Source organism: Psammomys obesus, unplaced genomic scaffold (genome assembly GCF_907164565.1).
Source record: "Psammomys obesus unplaced genomic scaffold, mPsaObe1.curated_primary_1811, whole genome shotgun sequence".
Lineage (NCBI taxonomy): Eukaryota > Metazoa > Chordata > Mammalia > Rodentia > Muridae > Psammomys > Psammomys obesus.
Window position 1 is genome coordinate 340,957 of NW_026596353.1, and position 17,498 is coordinate 358,454.

The 17,498-nt window shown below is 51.9% G+C and overlaps 1 protein-coding gene across 1 annotated transcript; it reads right to left on the reverse strand.

The window, feature by feature from the left end:
• Positions 1-1,271: 1,271 nt before the first annotated feature.
• Positions 1,272-15,879, reverse strand: P2rx1 (purinergic receptor P2X 1). Its single transcript, XM_055597289.1, has 12 exons — positions 15,527-15,879; positions 7,936-8,083; positions 7,629-7,700; positions 7,182-7,251; positions 6,920-7,016; positions 6,551-6,631; positions 6,169-6,310; positions 3,827-3,954; positions 3,412-3,502; positions 2,984-3,049; positions 2,535-2,636; positions 1,272-2,391 (listed from the first exon to the last, which is right to left on the reverse strand). The coding sequence occupies exons 1-12, from the start codon at positions 15,661-15,663 to the stop codon at positions 2,326-2,328; spliced, it is 1,200 nt and encodes a 399-aa protein (XP_055453264.1). The 5' UTR covers positions 15,664-15,879; the 3' UTR covers positions 1,272-2,325.
• Positions 15,880-17,498: the final 1,619 nt, after the last annotated feature.

Here is a 17,498-nt window from a genome sequence, read left to right on the forward strand (position 1 = left end):
ATCCTCTTAACTCAACCCTAGCAGAGGTTGCCAGTAACCCTGACACACAGAGGAGCCTTGGAGAGAAGCCGCTTGCCAGGGGACACAGTGAGCTCTGTGGGAGCTGCAGGAGGTCTTCCCCTCCACTCCATGCTTGCCAGGAAGTCAGGGGAGGCTGCACTGGGATGCTGCCATGGGGAATCTCTGAACAACTGCTAAATACTGGGAGCCAAGCAAGATGCAGGCCCAAGTATCCTTGCGAATTTTGCATCAAGGACTCTGCTAGTGACCTTGGCAAGGGCATCTGGAAGTGGTTGGGGTGGAGGAGGCAAGTTTCTGACAAGGGCAAACTGGTCTTTCTGGAACGGTGGCAATGAAGAGGGAGTAGGCTGCTGTGCAGGAGAACATGAGCAGGGAAGAAGGCAGGAGAGGAAAACACAGGGCGAGCGAGCGAGAGGAAGCTGCCTTGGCTGGAGGTATCCGAATTGGTTGGATATTTTTTTCTTTCCCTCAGGAGGAAAAGACAGGAGGCTCCGGCTTTGGGGCTGGAAAAAAGGAGGGTCAGAGGTTCTTAGCTGGGGAAGGTGGCAGAAGGCCAAGGTCTGAGAGAACAACTGGCCCGTGCTGTCTACTCTCCTAGCCACTTCTGTGAATTAAAAGTAAACAAGAACTGGGTGTGGTGCTGAATATCTGTGATCCTAGCATTTGAGAGGCTGAGGCAAAAGGATCATAAGTTTCAAACCAGGACACATAATAAGGCACTGTTTTAAAATTAAAAAGTGATATGACTCTAGGTGCTCATTGGCTACCCTTGGCAAATGGCCACCACACTGGACAGTACTGATCCATCCCTATGAGAAGCTGGTGGACAGACTGGTCTAGACAGAGCAGGATTTCAGTCCGCAGAACCCCTGGCTGGCCTGTGAGCTCAGGGTGGAGAATGTGCCCACGTGGAGCCTTCTCCACTCTCCAGCCACAAGCCTCACTTCTTCTGTGTCAGGGCCCCTAAATCCCCGGGACAACAAGCCCTTAAACCTGTTTTCCAAGGTTGTTCCGGTGTGCTCAGCTGCCCCCACAGCCAGGAGAAGAGCTTGCTCAGCATTGGGAAGAGTGCTGGTTCCTATCCTATTGAGAGACAAGGCTCAGGGACTGCTGGGAGCTCACTGACCCACCTGGGCCCAGGCGCTCCTCACCAGCCTCCCCACAGGACCTCGGCTGCGCAGCTCAGCTGTGCACCTGGCAGCTGAGCACACTGAACTTCAGACAGACTTGAAAAGAAAGCAAAGAAGACAGACATTTGGCCTCATTTCTTTTATTGTATCCCATCCCTTGCCTTCTCAGCCCTGTGTTCCAGCCAAGCTGGGCGGCTGTGGAAGCTGGGACTGGCCACAGGCAAAGCGCCAGGATTCACAGGTTACCCCCACCTGAGGTAGCTGAATAAGGTTCCATGGCTAGAAGGGCTGGTCTGGCCTGACTCCCTCAGGAAGGAGCATCGCCCCGTGGGGTGACGCTGTGGAGACCATGTCCCTGTCTGGGGGCGTAGGTATGATGGCTGAGCTGGCAGTACCCAAGCTGTTCCAACCCACAGTGGGGGTGGAAGGCTGCCTGTGTACGGGCTGTGCACATGGGGGCTCATGGATCCCTGTGTGGCCCATGAGCACACTACACACTTGCTGTGGGTGTTTGGAGACCCGGTTCAGTACCTACACCTGCCAGTTGGTGCTGGCCCAAGGCTGATCTGAAGCTTAAGAGTCAGGGCACTCTAGGATAGCAATTCTTAAGCCTCAGGCACAAGGTGGCCTGTATTTCTGGTTTAGGAGGTGGGTGTGTGCCAGGCACCCACACTGTTGCTGAGCTCCCCAGGGAACTCCTTCAGAACTTTCTACAGGGAAAGCACCCTGTGCTGTCCAGGACGGCAGCTTCAGGCCCAAAGTGCCCCCTTAACCAGCTCAACCAAGCCCTCTTTTCATTATATTTTAATTAGTTGAAGTTCAAATTGTCACATCTGGCTAGTGGCTACCGTGTGGAAGAGCACACATCTGGCAAGTGAGGCTGTGGGGTGGACAGTGAGAGCCTGAGCCATAAGCACAAAGCTAGGGCATAGGTGTGCAAGGAGCGTGGCCACGTGGACTCAGAGTGGTTGAAACTGGAGGGGCCGTCCCTCGGGAGGGGGGTGTGGAGCTGGACCCCGACCTCTGAACTGCAATGCCTTGCCTGTCTCCACTCTGAATGAGGGGCATCTTGATGTCTGCCTGGCAGGGGAGCCCTGGGAGCGGCCTGGGCCCTGGCTCAAAGCCACCAGCCCTCGCCAGAAGCCACACACTGAGTCAAGTCCAGAGCTTGAGGTCAGGAGGTCCTCATGTTCTCCTGCAGGACCAGAGTAGAGCTGGTGGCTGCTGGGTCATGTTCTCCCTGTGTGTACAACATGGGAATGCAAGTCAGACCCCAGAAAACCTGCCCTGCAGTGCCAAGCCCTGCAGGACAGCGCCTGCCAACACAGACATGCAAGCTTGAGGTCTTTGAAGGGTCCTGTTCAAGTTCAGAGGTTCACTTACCTCCCCAGGCCCCATGTCCTCTGCATATTTGAACTTCTTCTGTTTGTAGTAGTGCCTCTTAGGCAGTATGTGGAGCAATAAGAGGTCACAGAGAACCGTGGCCTGAGGACAGAAAGAGGTGAGGATGGAGGGTGGGAATGTGGGCCAGATACAGGCCTTCCATGTCCCGCCGTGGTCCCTGCTGCCTGTGGTCTTCGCTGAATCCTGCCATTCCAGACCCCAGTTTCCTAAAGACAAAATAAGGTGCTGCAAGCCCTGCCTGGGACCAAGCCAGCCCCGTCCTACCTCTCTCCTGCCTTAGCTGTAAGCCTCCATTTTCCTAGATACCCTGTGGGTCTGGGCTGGTGAGCCCTGATAGACAGCAGTGGCCATGTTGAGGGGTTCTGCTACTGAACACAGAAGAGAAGCAGCCAAACCCGGGACAGCAAACCTGTGTCCACAGCACTTACCACTCCGAAGATGCCAATCCCAGAGCCAATGGTAGTCATAGTAGGGATGATGTCAAACTTCCTGGCCTGGTGGCAGGGCCCAAGGTCAACAGAAGGGGGCCAGTTAGAAAAGGTCAAGCTCTCCTCCCTCAACTCCAAACTATTGCCATGGGCTCTGGCCCGTGGCCCAGGGGCTCTGGCTCTCCTGAGAGCCAGCTCCTGGTCAGTAAACCGGGGCCTTGTCACTAGTCCCATATCCCGAGACCCAAGGACATGGTAGAAGAGCCATGGTAGTGGCTTAAAGCCTAGCCGGGGCCATTACCCAGGTCCATGGTTATTAGAAGCAGATATCTGAACACACCCATCCCTTCCCACTTCATATCGCCCATAACTATAGACATGCAAAGCAGGAAAGCGCCTTGGCAGCGTTCTTCACATGGGACACTTGCCTTGCCGTCCACAAGGATGTCAAAGCGAATCCCAAACACCTTGAAGAGGTGCCGGCGGTTGGTTCCATTCTGCACAAAGTGCCTGGCAAACCTGGGGGGTGGGCAGACAGCAGGAGATGGGGACAAAAACGTGTTGTTTGTCAGAGCATGAGGAAGAGACCCTCCGTCATTACTCAGGGAGAACGCTGGCCTCCTTCCAAGAGAGTTGAACTTAACCCTGTTTTGACTCCAGCCAGGCAGACCTCCAAGGGGAGGAGACCCAGGGCTGGGGACTCAGGCATTTAAAGTCTTGTTTCTTGCTGGCTTCCTGTTTGACAACTCACACAAGATAGAGGCCATCCAAGGTCCTCTGGTCCCCTCTGGGACCATTTGTCAACCATGGCATTTTGGAACTAGGCAGGGGCCTGTCAGGTACCTGAAGTTGAAGCCTGGAGACAGATTTTTCTCCCCATACAGTCCATGGAACTGGTAGATGGGTTTGCAGTGCCGCACGTGCCAATCCAGGTCACACTCCCAGTCGATGGTGATACCAACCACCCCGCCCTGCCAGAGACACAGGCACATAAGATCTGGGCTTCAGGATGCTAAAACTCCTGTCTAGACTGGCAAAACGCCTTCTCGAGTTTTCATGAGAAAAAACAAAACAAACAACAATCAGCCAACAGCAAAAACCATCTTATAGATGTGGCTGCTCTACTTTGAAAATTGTTTTACATTATTTTCTGTGTAGATACATACTGTGTCAGTAGAACTGGGGAGGTCAGAGGACAATTTGCAAGAGCGGGCTCCCTCCTTCTACCATGTGGGACCAGGAACTAAGTTCAAATTATGAGCCGTTCAACCAAGCACCTCCACCAACTTGGCTACCTCGTTCCCACGTGACCACCGCGAAGAGGAGATGGTCTTTATTTGAGAAGGGGCGCTGGGAGCCTGTTGAAGGTCCGTCACCCGCTCTGCTCTCACCTCCCAATCCTGAGTGATCATTTCTAGAATATACCAAACTCTTCCTACCACAGGCCTTTGGCACCCGCTCTCCTTTCACAAACCTGGCTCTTCCTCATTAACTCGCCATTTGTCTTGAAGGCTCCCCTGACCACCGACCCAGTCTAAAATATGTCCTTTGTTATTCTCTTCTAAACAAAGCCCAGGGTTGCTTTTAGACCATTTGTCACTTTTTGGTTTTACTTGCTTGGTTGTTAACTGTGTTTTGTGTGTGTGTGTTGTTTAAGTTTACATGTGCGTGTATCTGTGTGAGTGTCTGCCGTGTGTAGGCGTGCTTGAAAAGCTCAGAAGAAGTCATTGGGTCCTCTGGACCTGGAGTTACAGGTGGCTGTGAACCGCTGGATACGGGTGGTGGGATCTAAAGCTGGGCCCTCTGGAAGGACAGCAAGTGCTTTTCACTGCTGAGCCACCACTCCAGTTTCTTAGTTTTTTGAGACTAGATATTACTGTGTAGCCAAGGGTGGCCTGGAACTCCTGATCCTCCTGCTTCTGCCTCCTGTGTGCTGCGAACACACCTGGCTTCTCATATGTGTATTCTGTGTATTGTTATTGACGTCTTTCCTCTAAGACTGACAGAGCCATCTGGCTCTCATCTCTGTTTCTCAGTTCCTGGTTCAAGTCACAGGGAGACAGCAAGCAGCCTTTGCACTAGAGTGACCTGTTAAGATAAGTCTGGGAAGAAAACAGCTCAGAAAGTGAAGTGAGGCATGGCACAGGGTAGGTGGGTGGCTTAGGCTGAGAATGGAGAGGTGATCAGAGAAGTGGGGGGAGGCTGAGCAGCTCAGCAGGGAGCCGGGAACAGAGATCCAGGCACTTTCAGTGGATGAGGGCAGGCATGGGTTCCAGAACAGGTGGGTTGTAAATCATGGACGGCCCTACAGGGTCAAGCAAACCAAGGCTTGAACACCTGCAGTTCTCCACTGGCTGCGTCCACCTCCATGCGGCTCTTGACAGCGAATACCTGCAGACCTCTGTCATACACTGGGTGTCATGAGTGGGCCTTGCTGGCTGCCAGCCCCACATAGGCAGCTGCAGGAGCAAGCACAGGAAGGCCAGGAAGAAGAGGGTGTAGGGTCACCCTCGCCAGGCAGAGCTGAAGTGCTAACCAGCAGGGGCGTGCTCGCATGGTCCTCACAGCACCCCATGGGAAGGAACGGTGAGTACTGACTTCAGTGGTGATTCTCAGAGACGCTGAACTTGAGACCCATCGGGGCTGGGATCTGAACCAAGGCTGCATCTCCTTACTGCCTTACAAAGGGACTGTGGTCTTGGACCCCAGGGGCCATGTGAAACCCTGAGTCCCATCCTCACCATGGGAAAAACAAAGTAGCACACTGGTTTTAGGCCATAGTACAGCTCAGTGTTAGGCCCGTCCTCAGCAGAGAAAAAATATTAAAAAATAAACAGAGTGTAGTGACACACACCTATACTCTTCATTATGTAGACGGATACAGGAAGCTTAGGAGTTTGAGGCCAGGGTAGGCTACACAGGGAGACCTGACTCCTAACAACAAAAATCAGTGCAAGAGAGTGATGGAGGGAGGGGGTAAGGAGAAGGAGGGAGAGAGGGAGGGAGGAGGGGAGGAGGGAGGAACCCTTGAACATCCAAGTGACGCTGTTTGCCCACATCTCTGCAGAGGACTCTCAGGGGCTCTGGTACTAGGGCACACACACTTGGCCTGTGCCAGGGAGGTTTGAGAGGCAGAATGGGGCAACTGTACCCTCCTTGCTGGCGCAACCCCATCCCATCCATACCTTCTCAGCCAGGCTGCGGAAGTCCTGGCCTGACTCTCGCACCACATAGCCAAGGCTGAAGACTGGGCATAGTGGATGTAGAGTCTTGTCATAGAGGCACTTCTTCATATAGGTGCCATTCACCTCCTCCACCAGGTTGCGCCTGTGTGGAAGGCATGGGTAGCAGCCATGTGCCAGCTGGGAGGGCGCTCACTCCACTCCCAGCACTTGGAACCCTCAGGAACTCTAGAATATCACTCCTCCAGAGAAGTCCGCCCTCCAGGAGGTTGGCTGAGGCCGCTCCCTCCAGAAAGCAAGCAGCAGAGTTGGAGGGAGACAATGTGTTGAGAACAGTTGCAGCTGCTTCAAGGCACCTGCACCTCTGCCCTCCTTTCCCACGAACCTGTTGACCTTGAAGCGTGGAAAGCTGATGCTGTTTTTGATGAAGAGGGTGAAGTTCTCAGCCTCTTGGAGCAGAGCAGGGCTGGGAGAAACAGCAGTCACTCAGCGACTCTCCCCGAGAGTGCGTCCATGCCCCGCTTGTTAGGGTGTGGGGCGCAGGGCTTCTACAGAGGGCACCGACTGTGGTGGAGCTGGAGCGGCCACGCTGCACATGGGGCAGGGCTTCTAGGCAACTAGGCCAGGGAGACTCTATGGCCTAGGCCATGTGGATAGGGTGAGGGGTGGGATAGGACCCAATCTTGGCAGATCCGGGTGTCTGTGAGGTCAGAACCCTGTCTCTAGTCCCCTGGAAGGGAAGGACATCAGTTACCTTGGGATCTTGTCATCCACCTCCACGGGGCACCAGCCAAAGATCTCACACGTCTTCACAGTACCATTGAAGGGCACACAGTTGCCCGTTCGGATACCTGTGGCAAGAGAGGGACCTCTGCGTTCCCACCTCATTCTGGGCTTTCATAGCATGGTAACAGAAAGCCAGAATGAACTGTCTCAGCTTGGTGGGATGTGGGGTACAGAGAGAGGCAGACACAAGCAAGGTGGCTGTGGAGTTGACAGGAAGAGGCTGGTCTTACCTTGGGCTTTCCTTTCTGCTTTTCCTGGAGTGCAGCCATTGTCATCCTGGCATATGCCACCTTCTGGGTTCTGGGGGAGAGGAGAGCTGCTGGTCCAGGCCCTGTGATGTAGCTCTAAGAGGATCCTTTCCTGCCCCCAGGGCCTCAGTGTAGACATGGAGCAAAACCTCATATTCTGTGGGAGAGTCCTGTTCACACCCTCTTCTCACAGTTATCCTAGGTTTCTGCTCAGCTGCTGAGTGCCAGTGTCCCCTGGCAGGGGACTGGAGGTTGGAATGAAGAGGTCCAGTACCCAACAATAACATTACAATGGCTGAGGTTATTTTGTATGACTCTGTCCAACGTTGCATAAAAACTTCATAAAAACATTTCACATCCCCACCAAGGCGCAAGGGGATTCTATTACGTTATCTCCCCTGTGGTCCAGAAGAAGGGCGGAGTCCTCACCTCTGCACAATGGCCTTGAGCCTGCTGAGGGGTCATGATGAAGTTGGTCATAACTACAAAGGAACTGTCCCCCTGGAAAAGAAGGGCAGGGAGATGACAAGAGTTGGTAGAGCAGCTACAAGAACCTAAACTGCCCCAGCAGGGATCTGGAACCCACCTGACACCCAGAAGACACTACATCCCATGAAGACTAGTCTCAAAGTAAGGGAAACTGGGGCCCAGAGAGCAGGGAGCTGGGCTGCTTCCCCAGGGGGCTTTGAGCCAGGGCTTATGGGAGGAAGCATGGCAAAGCCCTGAGCCAGCTCACCTGGGCTGGGAAGACATAGTCAGCCACGTCCCAGACCTGGGGGCCCATGCCCTGAAGCTGGGTCACAGCCAGGCCCTTGAGCTTCACTGACACGCTGCTGATGAGGCCGCTTGAGGTCTGGTATCCCTTCTCATAGACAAACACCCACCTGCCAAGGGCCAGGGGAGATGGGTGAGTTAGGGTTCTTGTGCAACATTGGGCAGGACATCCAATGATGCAAACTGTGAGGGCTCTGTCTTTTCTGGCATCCTCTGGACCTCCGCTTGTCCATCTCAGATACTTTCTGAGCCTCTTTGGTTTTCAAGCAGTTTCCCAGGCTGCCTTGCCTGCTGCCCCTGCTGGCATGTGCCTAATTTCCCACCACTCCAGCCGTGCCAAGAAGGAAACCAATCCATGCCCCTACTGACTGTCATCCCTCCTAGTCCTTCTCCAAGAGCTGCTTGCCAGGGCCAGCTAGCAAGCTCTTGACCCCACTCCTCCCTCCCAACATCCTGTTTCTTTCCACACGACAGCAAAGTATGAAGACTGCCCAGGAGACTGGCTTTGCCTCCCCGCCCTACTCCCCAGTGCCATGAGGTTTGGACTGGATTCTTCCTCTATAAAACAGGAAGAACATTAGTACTTGTTTATGTTAAGCGAGTTAATGCAGAGAAGTTGCTTAGGATGCTGGCTGGCACCTAGCAAACTGTAAATTATTTGTCATTACTCCCTAGAAAGCGGGAAGGTAACAGTGGAAAAGAGAAAGGAAGCCAGCACATGGGGCTGCCCCTGAAGGACTCAAATAGAAGCAGGTGAAACCCAGCAAAGGTCTGGGTTCTTATGAAGCTGCCTGCCCCCCCCCCCCATCGTGCCTACGGCATCCAGCCTCCTCCCCCAAGCTGTTGTGTGACTGGCTCACGGTTCACCCAGGAGGTTCAGATGGACTGACCTCACTCCCAGGGATGGCAGCATGGCCAAGCCTTGCCAATCAATGTCCCACCCTTCTGGCAAAAGTTTTGAGTCTGTCATTATAGGAGTGTCAGCAGCAAAACCAGATCCCCTCCCCACCCCTCTTCTCCCCCTGGGATATACTAGGAAAGAAAGTTTCTCTGTTCTGGGTGGCTAACCAGGATAGCTGTGACACCAGCACTGCCGTTAGCCATTTTTGCCATCCCCAAGCACCAGCCCAAGGATGGAACCAGGAAATGGAGATGACCAGACTCCTGACCATGTTGCTGGAAAAATACAACTTTCCGGATATGAGCCAATGAAGTCTCTTCTGTTGTGTGAACTAACTTAGGTTTCATTTCTGTTGCTTACACTGGGAGTGTTGTATCTCACTTCTCTCCATGGACAGCCACTTCCTTTAGAAGAGACCGTGTAGATTCAGGGTGTGTTGCTCATTGTACATGACCCTCTGCAGGAAGAAGACTAGGTGTGCGCTGTGCTCCCTCCATCCTTTACCTTACCTAGACAAAGAGCTCAGAGTCATCTGCTCTGGGGATTCTCCAAGCCTCAGTTACAAGTCATTGTCATTCCCCTGTCCTGGGCTTCAGGGAAGCAGCTGGACCACTGTCTTGTCGCTATTTTAATCCCCTCCCTTCTGAAGCCTGCACTGGAACCTTACATTGGAATTTAGCCCTCTTCCAAGCCTACATGTGGTCACTGCTGCCCCCTGCAGGCTGAAAATAGCAACAGGTGAGACCTAACAAAGGTCCTGGTTCTGCTATTCCAAAGCTAGGCCTTTTTAAATTTTTTCATTTCTACGTCTCTGTCTCTGTCTCTGTCTCTCTCTGTCTCTCTGTCTCTCTCTCTCTCTCTCTGTGTGTATGTGTATGTGTGTGTGTGTGTGTGTGTGTGTGTGTGTGTGTGTGTGTGTGTGTGTGTGTTTGAACAGTAACTATGATAACCATGAAGACCAAGAGAAGGCATTGAATCCTGTGGAGCCAGAATTAGAGGTGAGTGTGAGTTGCCTGGCTTGTGTAGGAGCTGGGAAAGGAACTCAGATTCTCTGCAAGAGTGGTACACGCTCTTGACTGCTCAGCCATCTTCCCCAAAGCCATGCCTTAGCCTGGCCTTATGGTTACCACCCTGGGAATGCCATCAAAGAGGTCCGAGGTCAAAGACACTGATGTCTTCAGAAGCCCCTCTCCCCCTTCCAGGAATGCCCCTTGCTGGTCTCTCTACCTCTGCTGGGGCTCCCTTCTCTAATAATCCCTGGGAGGAGGACACACATGAAGTGGCCCATGTTTAAGTACTAGACCTGCCTTTTGCCAGATGTATGACTTCAGGCTAGAGGCTAAAGTCTGTGAGTCCTGACTGTCAGGAAAACAGAGGCTGCTCCTGCCCCGAAGGTACTGCTCACCCAGCAAATCCTTAACGAGGCTGTGCACTCAGGCTGGGCACACAGACGACAGCATCTTGGTAATCACCTGGAGATAGCTCCATGAGCTCTCTCTTAGTAAATTAGCAAAGTGCCTGCTGTGAGTAGACACATGAAAATCTCTCATCAAACCCTTTCCACTCCCTTGGTCTCCGTTGTCAGCCCAGGGCAGGGCTCTGAGAGCTCTCACATGTAGCCTTGTCTCGGGGTCTGCCTGCACATCTGTGGCTCGCTCCTACAACGAGTTAGTTGTTCGACAAACATGTATGTATCAAGCCCATGTTCTGGGAGAGGATAGTTCTTGACACTAAAACCACAGAAGTGAGCAAAATCCAAGAGCCTGCCCTCATGGAGCCTGTACAGATGTCTGCATCTCTGGTTGCTTGTGTGCTGGTTAATATTGTCAGCTTGATTGTATCCAGAGTCACAAGGAGGCTCATCTCAGGACATGCCCACAGAGGATTAGCCGAGAGGGAAAGGTAACTGAGAGTGAGCAGCGCCTTCGGAGTCAGAGACAAAACAGTGTGGCTGTCCTGCCCTCAGCTCCTCCTGGAGTGTGTGTCTGCTGCAGTGGCATCCTCCACTGACTGCAGAGCCCAGCTTCTTTGGTCTTCCAATGTGCAGCAAGGACTAATGACTCTCCAGGAATCTTCCAGGCCTCCAGTGCTGTACGGGGACCTCTGAGCTCTCCAGCTTCATGGACTGTCAGCTCCCAGGCTCACAGCCTCTCAGGCAGCCATTGTTAAGAGTCCTGGCCTATGTCTTTTGTATGGTCAATCTAGTGACTCCTCTTCTGTGCCACACATACATTCTGTCAGCGCAGTTCCTGCGAAGGACCCTCCTAGTACAGATCCGGGTGCTGAGGGGTGGGAGCTATTGCTTTGATGGGCCTGATCATACACACTCATACCTTTGAAACTGGTCTCTGGAAGTGTTTGGAACTGTGGACTACAGAAGTCCTTGCATGCTGCAAGCAGAGCTTAATAGGCCATTCTGGTGGGAAGTTAGACAATAAGAATGCTAAGAGAAATGCAGCCAGTGGAGGCTCAGATCATGAGGTCTCACAAGGGAACAAAAGCTCCTTTGAGAACTGGGCCATCTGGGTCATTCATGCTATATACTAGCAAAGAACCTGACCTCGTTCTGCCTCTGTCCTGAGAACTTGAATGAGGCTGAATCAAAAGCAACAAGCTAATTTTTTTTTGAGAGGAAGTTGCCTCTATTGTTTGATCCATTTGAGACAAAGTTTCAAACATCCCTGGCTCACTTCAAACTCACTGAGGGTGATCTTGAACTCCCGCCTCCACCTGCAGGCGGTGTGACAGCACCGGGCGCTGAACTGAATACAAAGGAGAAAGCAAATGGAAGTCAGCACTCTCTGCTTCCTGATGGTCTCAGGAAGATGGCCACCCCACGCTCCTGCTGCCAGAGCTGCTGTCACCATCATGGCAGACTGTATCCTCAAAGCATGAGCCAAAACAAACCCTTCCACCTTCAGCTGCCTTTGTCAGTCAGTTTGTCACAGCTACAAGAGGTAAGTAATGTGCTTGGGGACCCACATCTTGAAGGTATCTCCAATGTGACAGGACGGTTTGGAAAACAGCTCCATAATTCCTCAAAAATTTAAATACAGCATTTCACCTGACACAACCCTAGTACTAGTTACATACCTTAGAGAAAAAAAATCCACCAAATACTGATTTCACAAATACTCAAGGCAGCGTTGCTTATAGAAGCCAAAAAGTAGAAACAACGTAAGATGTCTAACCACTAATACTCTAATAAACAAAACATGATAAATCAACACATGGAATATTATCTAGCTATAAAAAGCACTGGGTACACTTTACTGGTACACTTTACAACCAATATGGCAAGTAAAAGAAGCCAGATAGGAAAAGGCACGTGGTGTGTGCTTCTATTTATAGGAAAGGCCCAGAATAGGCAAAGCAAGCTGCGAGGACAAAGAGGCCTGATTACAATTACAAAGGGTACAATGTTTCTTTTTAAGAGTGATGGAAGTGTAACTAGAAGTGATAATTATACAATTTTGTAAATAATAAGGACCAAGGACTTGTAAGGTTTTGTTTGTTTTGAGACAATATCATCCTATACTCCAAAATGGTTTGGATTTCACCATGTAGTCCAGGCTAACCTTGATATCGTGATATGGTTGCCTCAGGGTTTTGAGTGCTGTGATTACAGGTAAATTGTGGGGTGTGTGTGTGTGTGTGTAATTTTTTTTTTTTAATAACTAAGACTAAGGAATAACTCAGTGGTAGAGCATGTGCTTAGCAAGCTCAAGGCCCTGTGTCTGATCCCTATCCTCAAATAAGTGAAAGACAAGTTAATTAGAAGAGAGGATATCGTGGTATTTGAAGTCAGTATCATGCAAGTTCCAGGCACCGAACAAAACATGTGACTGGAGCAAGGCATGATGGCACACACCCTTAGTCCCAGCCTTTGGGAGGCAGAGGCAGGTGGTGTCTGTGAGACTGAGGCCAGCCTGGTCTACAGAGTGAGTTCTTCAAGAGTCAGGGCTACACAGTGAGATTCTATCTCAAAAAAACACACCTGTAATTCCACACTCTGGGAGGCAGAGGCAGCTGGATCTCTGTGAGTTCGAGGCCAGCCTGGTCTACAAAGCAAGTCCAGGACAGTCAAGCGTACACAGAGAAACCCTTTCTCAAAAACAAACAAACAACTGGAATATATATATATATATATATATATATATATATATATATATAATTTTTATTTATTTATTTTTTTCTGACTGGGTTTCACCATGTACCCTTGGCTGCCTTAGAGTCTTAGAACTCATTATGTAGAGCAAACTGGCCTCAAACTCACAGAGATCCACCTGCCCCTGCTCCGGAGTGCTGGAGTTAAATGTGCACCTCCATACTGGGCCCGTCTGGCCCACTTAAACTCATCCGACAGGGTTTGTTCCCTATGTCCTGTCTGCTTTCCAGCAGGAGGGCCTAGACAAGTCTGTCTCAGGGCCCAGCCCACCAATAAGAGCATTCCACCTGTGGCCTTGCTTTAATCTGGGCCTGCAGAGGCTCCACCTTTCAGAGTTTCTTCCCTCACTTGCCTTGGACAGATAGGAAGAGCATGACCAATAGAGACCATAGCCTAAGCGTCTCTCCTCTGAGGCTGTTCCAGCTCTTGGCATCTCAGCCAAGACTGTCTGTCTTTCTGTATGTTTCTCTGTCCATCTGTCTGTCTGTCTTCCTAAATCTCAGGCCTCTTCCATTAGAACTGTATTCTGATGCTTGTCTTTCTGTCAAGTTCCATCTCCATGTTGCCCATCTCCAACGTGGCTTCACTGTGTCTGGTGCCCAGAGACTGACTTCTTTGTCCCTGCACCCATCTTCTCTGCAGCACCCACAGGACCAGACACCTGGACAATTATCTAGGAAAGAGAAGGATCCTCAGAGCAAAGCCCTTCCCTTCACAAGGAAGAGCACAGTCCTCTTCCACCTCCGTCCTGTGTGACAATGGGGAAGGAAACTTTGCCAAGGCTCTGGGAGCCTTAGCCACAAGACTCAGTGTAGCATCAGACAGTGACCAGATGGGGGCAACAGAGACAGTAGGAGCCACAGCTTGAGCTAATGAGAGCCCCCAGTGAGCAGGAAAGCCTGGGTTTGGGGACCTGAAGACCTTGCCTTTGGCTCTGTTGTATTATTTGGGCATTTTGGTGAGACTAGTTACATCCCTCACCTCTGATGCCCTCACCCTCACACCAGCATTTGAAACTGATGTACTATTCTGGGCCAGAAGAAAGGAAAGCGGTGAGGGAAGAGGTGAGGTTCCTGTCATGGGAGGTATATATTAGGGCTGGGGCAGTTGAGACTCATTCTGCAGTAGGGCTGGGGTGGGTAGACTGCGTGAAAACAGGGAACTGCTCACAACCATCGTTCTGAAGACACAGTAGGCGCCATCTTTTTGGCCTCCCTGTGTGAGAAACAGCCTAAGTCTGAGTAGTGTCTTCTCCTTTCCTGAAGGAACTACAACTCGGTTGTGTTGTAGCTCCTCAGTGGGCTCTTAAGGTCCCCTCGTGCTCAGCATGTGGCCATTGCTGCCCATGAAGAAACCTTTTGGGGGTGAGAAGCAGAGTGAAGGCATAGGGCTGATTTGCCTTGTGATCCGGAAATTCCAGGGCTCCCCTCTGGGCCCTAGTTTTCCTCCTAAGCGCAAATTGATTTCTGAGTAAGGGAGCCAGGGCTTGAAAGGCAGCACAAGGGGCCTGGCCTTGGCTGCATCTGATCAGCTCCAAATCTTAGGGGACAAGTCCCCCAAACGAGAATGTACCTTCAGAACCACACAGCACAGCTGGGCCAGAGTGCTGGCTCCCCTCAGGACCATCTCTTTCGGTGACTCCAGGGCACCTAGGAGCTGTTTTCAGCATGACTGTGAGTAAACAGCTCCTTACTTGTGACACGCCAGGCACCCAGCTACCCCAGACCCAGGCAGACACACACAGCCATATGCTGTGTGTCCAGCAAACAAATAGACGGACATCCAGCAATAGATACATATATAGGACACAGGAAGGACACAGGTAAATTCACATGACACCATGTTAGCCCACACAACATACATGCACATGCAAGATCCTGCCTGGCCTGTTAGCTTCCAGGAAAACCAGACTGAGCTTTAAGATATGGCCTTTGCATGGTTCCCAGGCTAGCCAGTTGGCTGAAGGAGACCTGTGCCTCGGAGAAAGGAGATGTCACCCTTGGGGATGGGGACTCTTTCCTGCTTCATGCCTCCATCTAGATAATGAGTGTTCAGAACCCAAGGGCTTTCAGCTGCCAGGGTCCAGATACCCCAGGCTGTCCTTCTTTCAGACTGGAGAGGCTGGAGTAGAGCCTGTCTTCTGGCTAGTAAAATGGGGTGTTGCTTTGTCTCAGTAGCTGCATGTGGGAAGCCAGAGGTGAAGGCACTCTTGAGTGAGCACCACTGACTCACAAGGTCACTTCCTTAGGACCCACAATAGTGTTCTTTCTTGTTCACCCATAGCACTGTGTCCCATGCTGCCTTGGTGTCTCCATCTTCACAGTGGGTTAACGGGGCCTCTTCCTTCTTAATAGCACGAAGGCTCACTAGGAGGGCTTTCCAGAGCATAGAGGGACAGGGGCTCCTCAGTACCCCAGAACTCAGAGGACTGACCCATGTAGAAAATTGGAGCCCAAAGGTGGTGAGGAGGGGACTTCGACTCACCCAATGACGTAGACCAGAACCACCAACTGGATCAGACGGAAAATGACTCCCACCTTCTTGTTCCGCACCAGCACCATCCGGGGAGTATCATATTCAAAGAAGAAGGCTGACAGCTCGTCCTGCAGCCGCCAAGCCATGGTGGGCCAGGAGGGGCTCAGAAATGAGCCCCGCAAGGCCTCTGTGGCCAAGGGTGGGCCAGCATCTACATCTACAACTGTAGCAGTGCAGTGACTGGAGGCTTCCGAGCCCCGTAAGAGCGGAGCAGGCCAGGTGGGGCTGGAGGCCGGGAGGCCGGGTTAGTTGGAGGCTCTGGGTTGGGAGGGAAACCTGGGTGATCAGAACAGCTTTTGGCTGCTGGCAGGCAATGGTGTACCCAGCCAGTGGTGCCCGTGAAATAAATTCCCAAAGATAGACAGAGGCGGAGCCAGTGGGGCCACCCAGGCCCAGCCCACTGCTCCTCTAGGCTCCGCCTGGGCTCTGCTGGGCCTCCGGAAACAGGAGCTGCTGGCCGGAAACCACCATGGCCTCCAGTCACAGGGGCAGAGATAAAGCTACTGGCTACCCCCATTCCAGGAACCTGACAGGACAGAACTGGGGTGTCTAGCCAGGGCTTGAGATGAAACCCCTCAGAGCCCTACCTCTATCCCACCCTCACAGTCTCAGTTTCAGAGGAGGCAACTCTGGGGACCTGTAGAGAAATGGACAGAAGCAGATGCCAAGTGTTGTAGCCTAGAGCTGCCCTTGGACACCTCATGCCTACCAGTCCCTTCAAATCCAAGCGTCAGGCTGGCTTCTCCATCCACAGCCTTGCTCTCCCTCCTGCTTGATACCTGCTTGACGGAACCTCCTGACACCATCCCATCCCATCCCTGACGCCGGAAGGAGCAGGGAGATAAATATCCAGATAAGACTAGGGTCACATATCCCTAGGGAGTCCCAAGACCCAGCTGGGAAAGCTTGAGATTATGCAGTGTTGCCACTTGCTGAGGGCTTTGGGACATTGTCTGGCCTCTCTAAGTCTGCTTCCTGCAAAGTGGGACAGAGTGAAGTCCTTGGAGGATGGGTGCCAGAAACCCCAGGGACAGACAACTTGAAACGACGGTTGAGTTAGGGGTTCAGGTTCGATGCCTTCCTCAGCAGTAACCCAGACACTGCGCACACGGATCCCAAGAACCAGATCTGAGGTTGGTTCACACTGTACCCCGAGGCTCAGAGGGGAGCAATCTCACTCTGAGTCTACTGGAAGAACCATCCTGAAGCACAGGCCTTGGTGGCCTTCACTGTCCTGCACCCCAGAACAAGCTGACCTAGCCTGAGTGCTGATAGGAGTCTTCTTCCTCATGAGCGACTAGCAAGGAGCAAACGGCCCTGGGCCCTGGGCAGGGCCCCAACCCCTTTGCAAGCAGATCTGCTTTCTCATGTCCCTCCCAGCACTTAGGACCAGTCCCTCCCTCTTGGATGGAAAACATACACTCGCACACACTCACACACATGCACACACTCACACACATATACACTCACACATATACACTCACACATATACACACACATATACACTCACACATATACACTCACACATATACACTCACACACACACACACACACACATGCACACACACATGCACACACACACATATACACTCACACACATATACACTCACACACTCACACACATGCACACACATGCACACACTCACACATATACACTCACACACACATATACACTCACACACTCATCCACATTCACACACACTCACTCACTCACAGTCACTGACATTATAGTAGAAACTCAACTGCTTGATGCCATATTGGGGTGGTGAGAACCACATCCTTCACTTTCTTTCTAAGGAGACAGAGCTGCTCCTTCACCTTGTCTTGACTCCAAATAAAAGGGCCTGTCCCTCTCCCAACTGATTCATATCCAGCTGTTGGAACAAGGGGCGCTGAGAGTGAGCCATCCCAGATAAGAGAA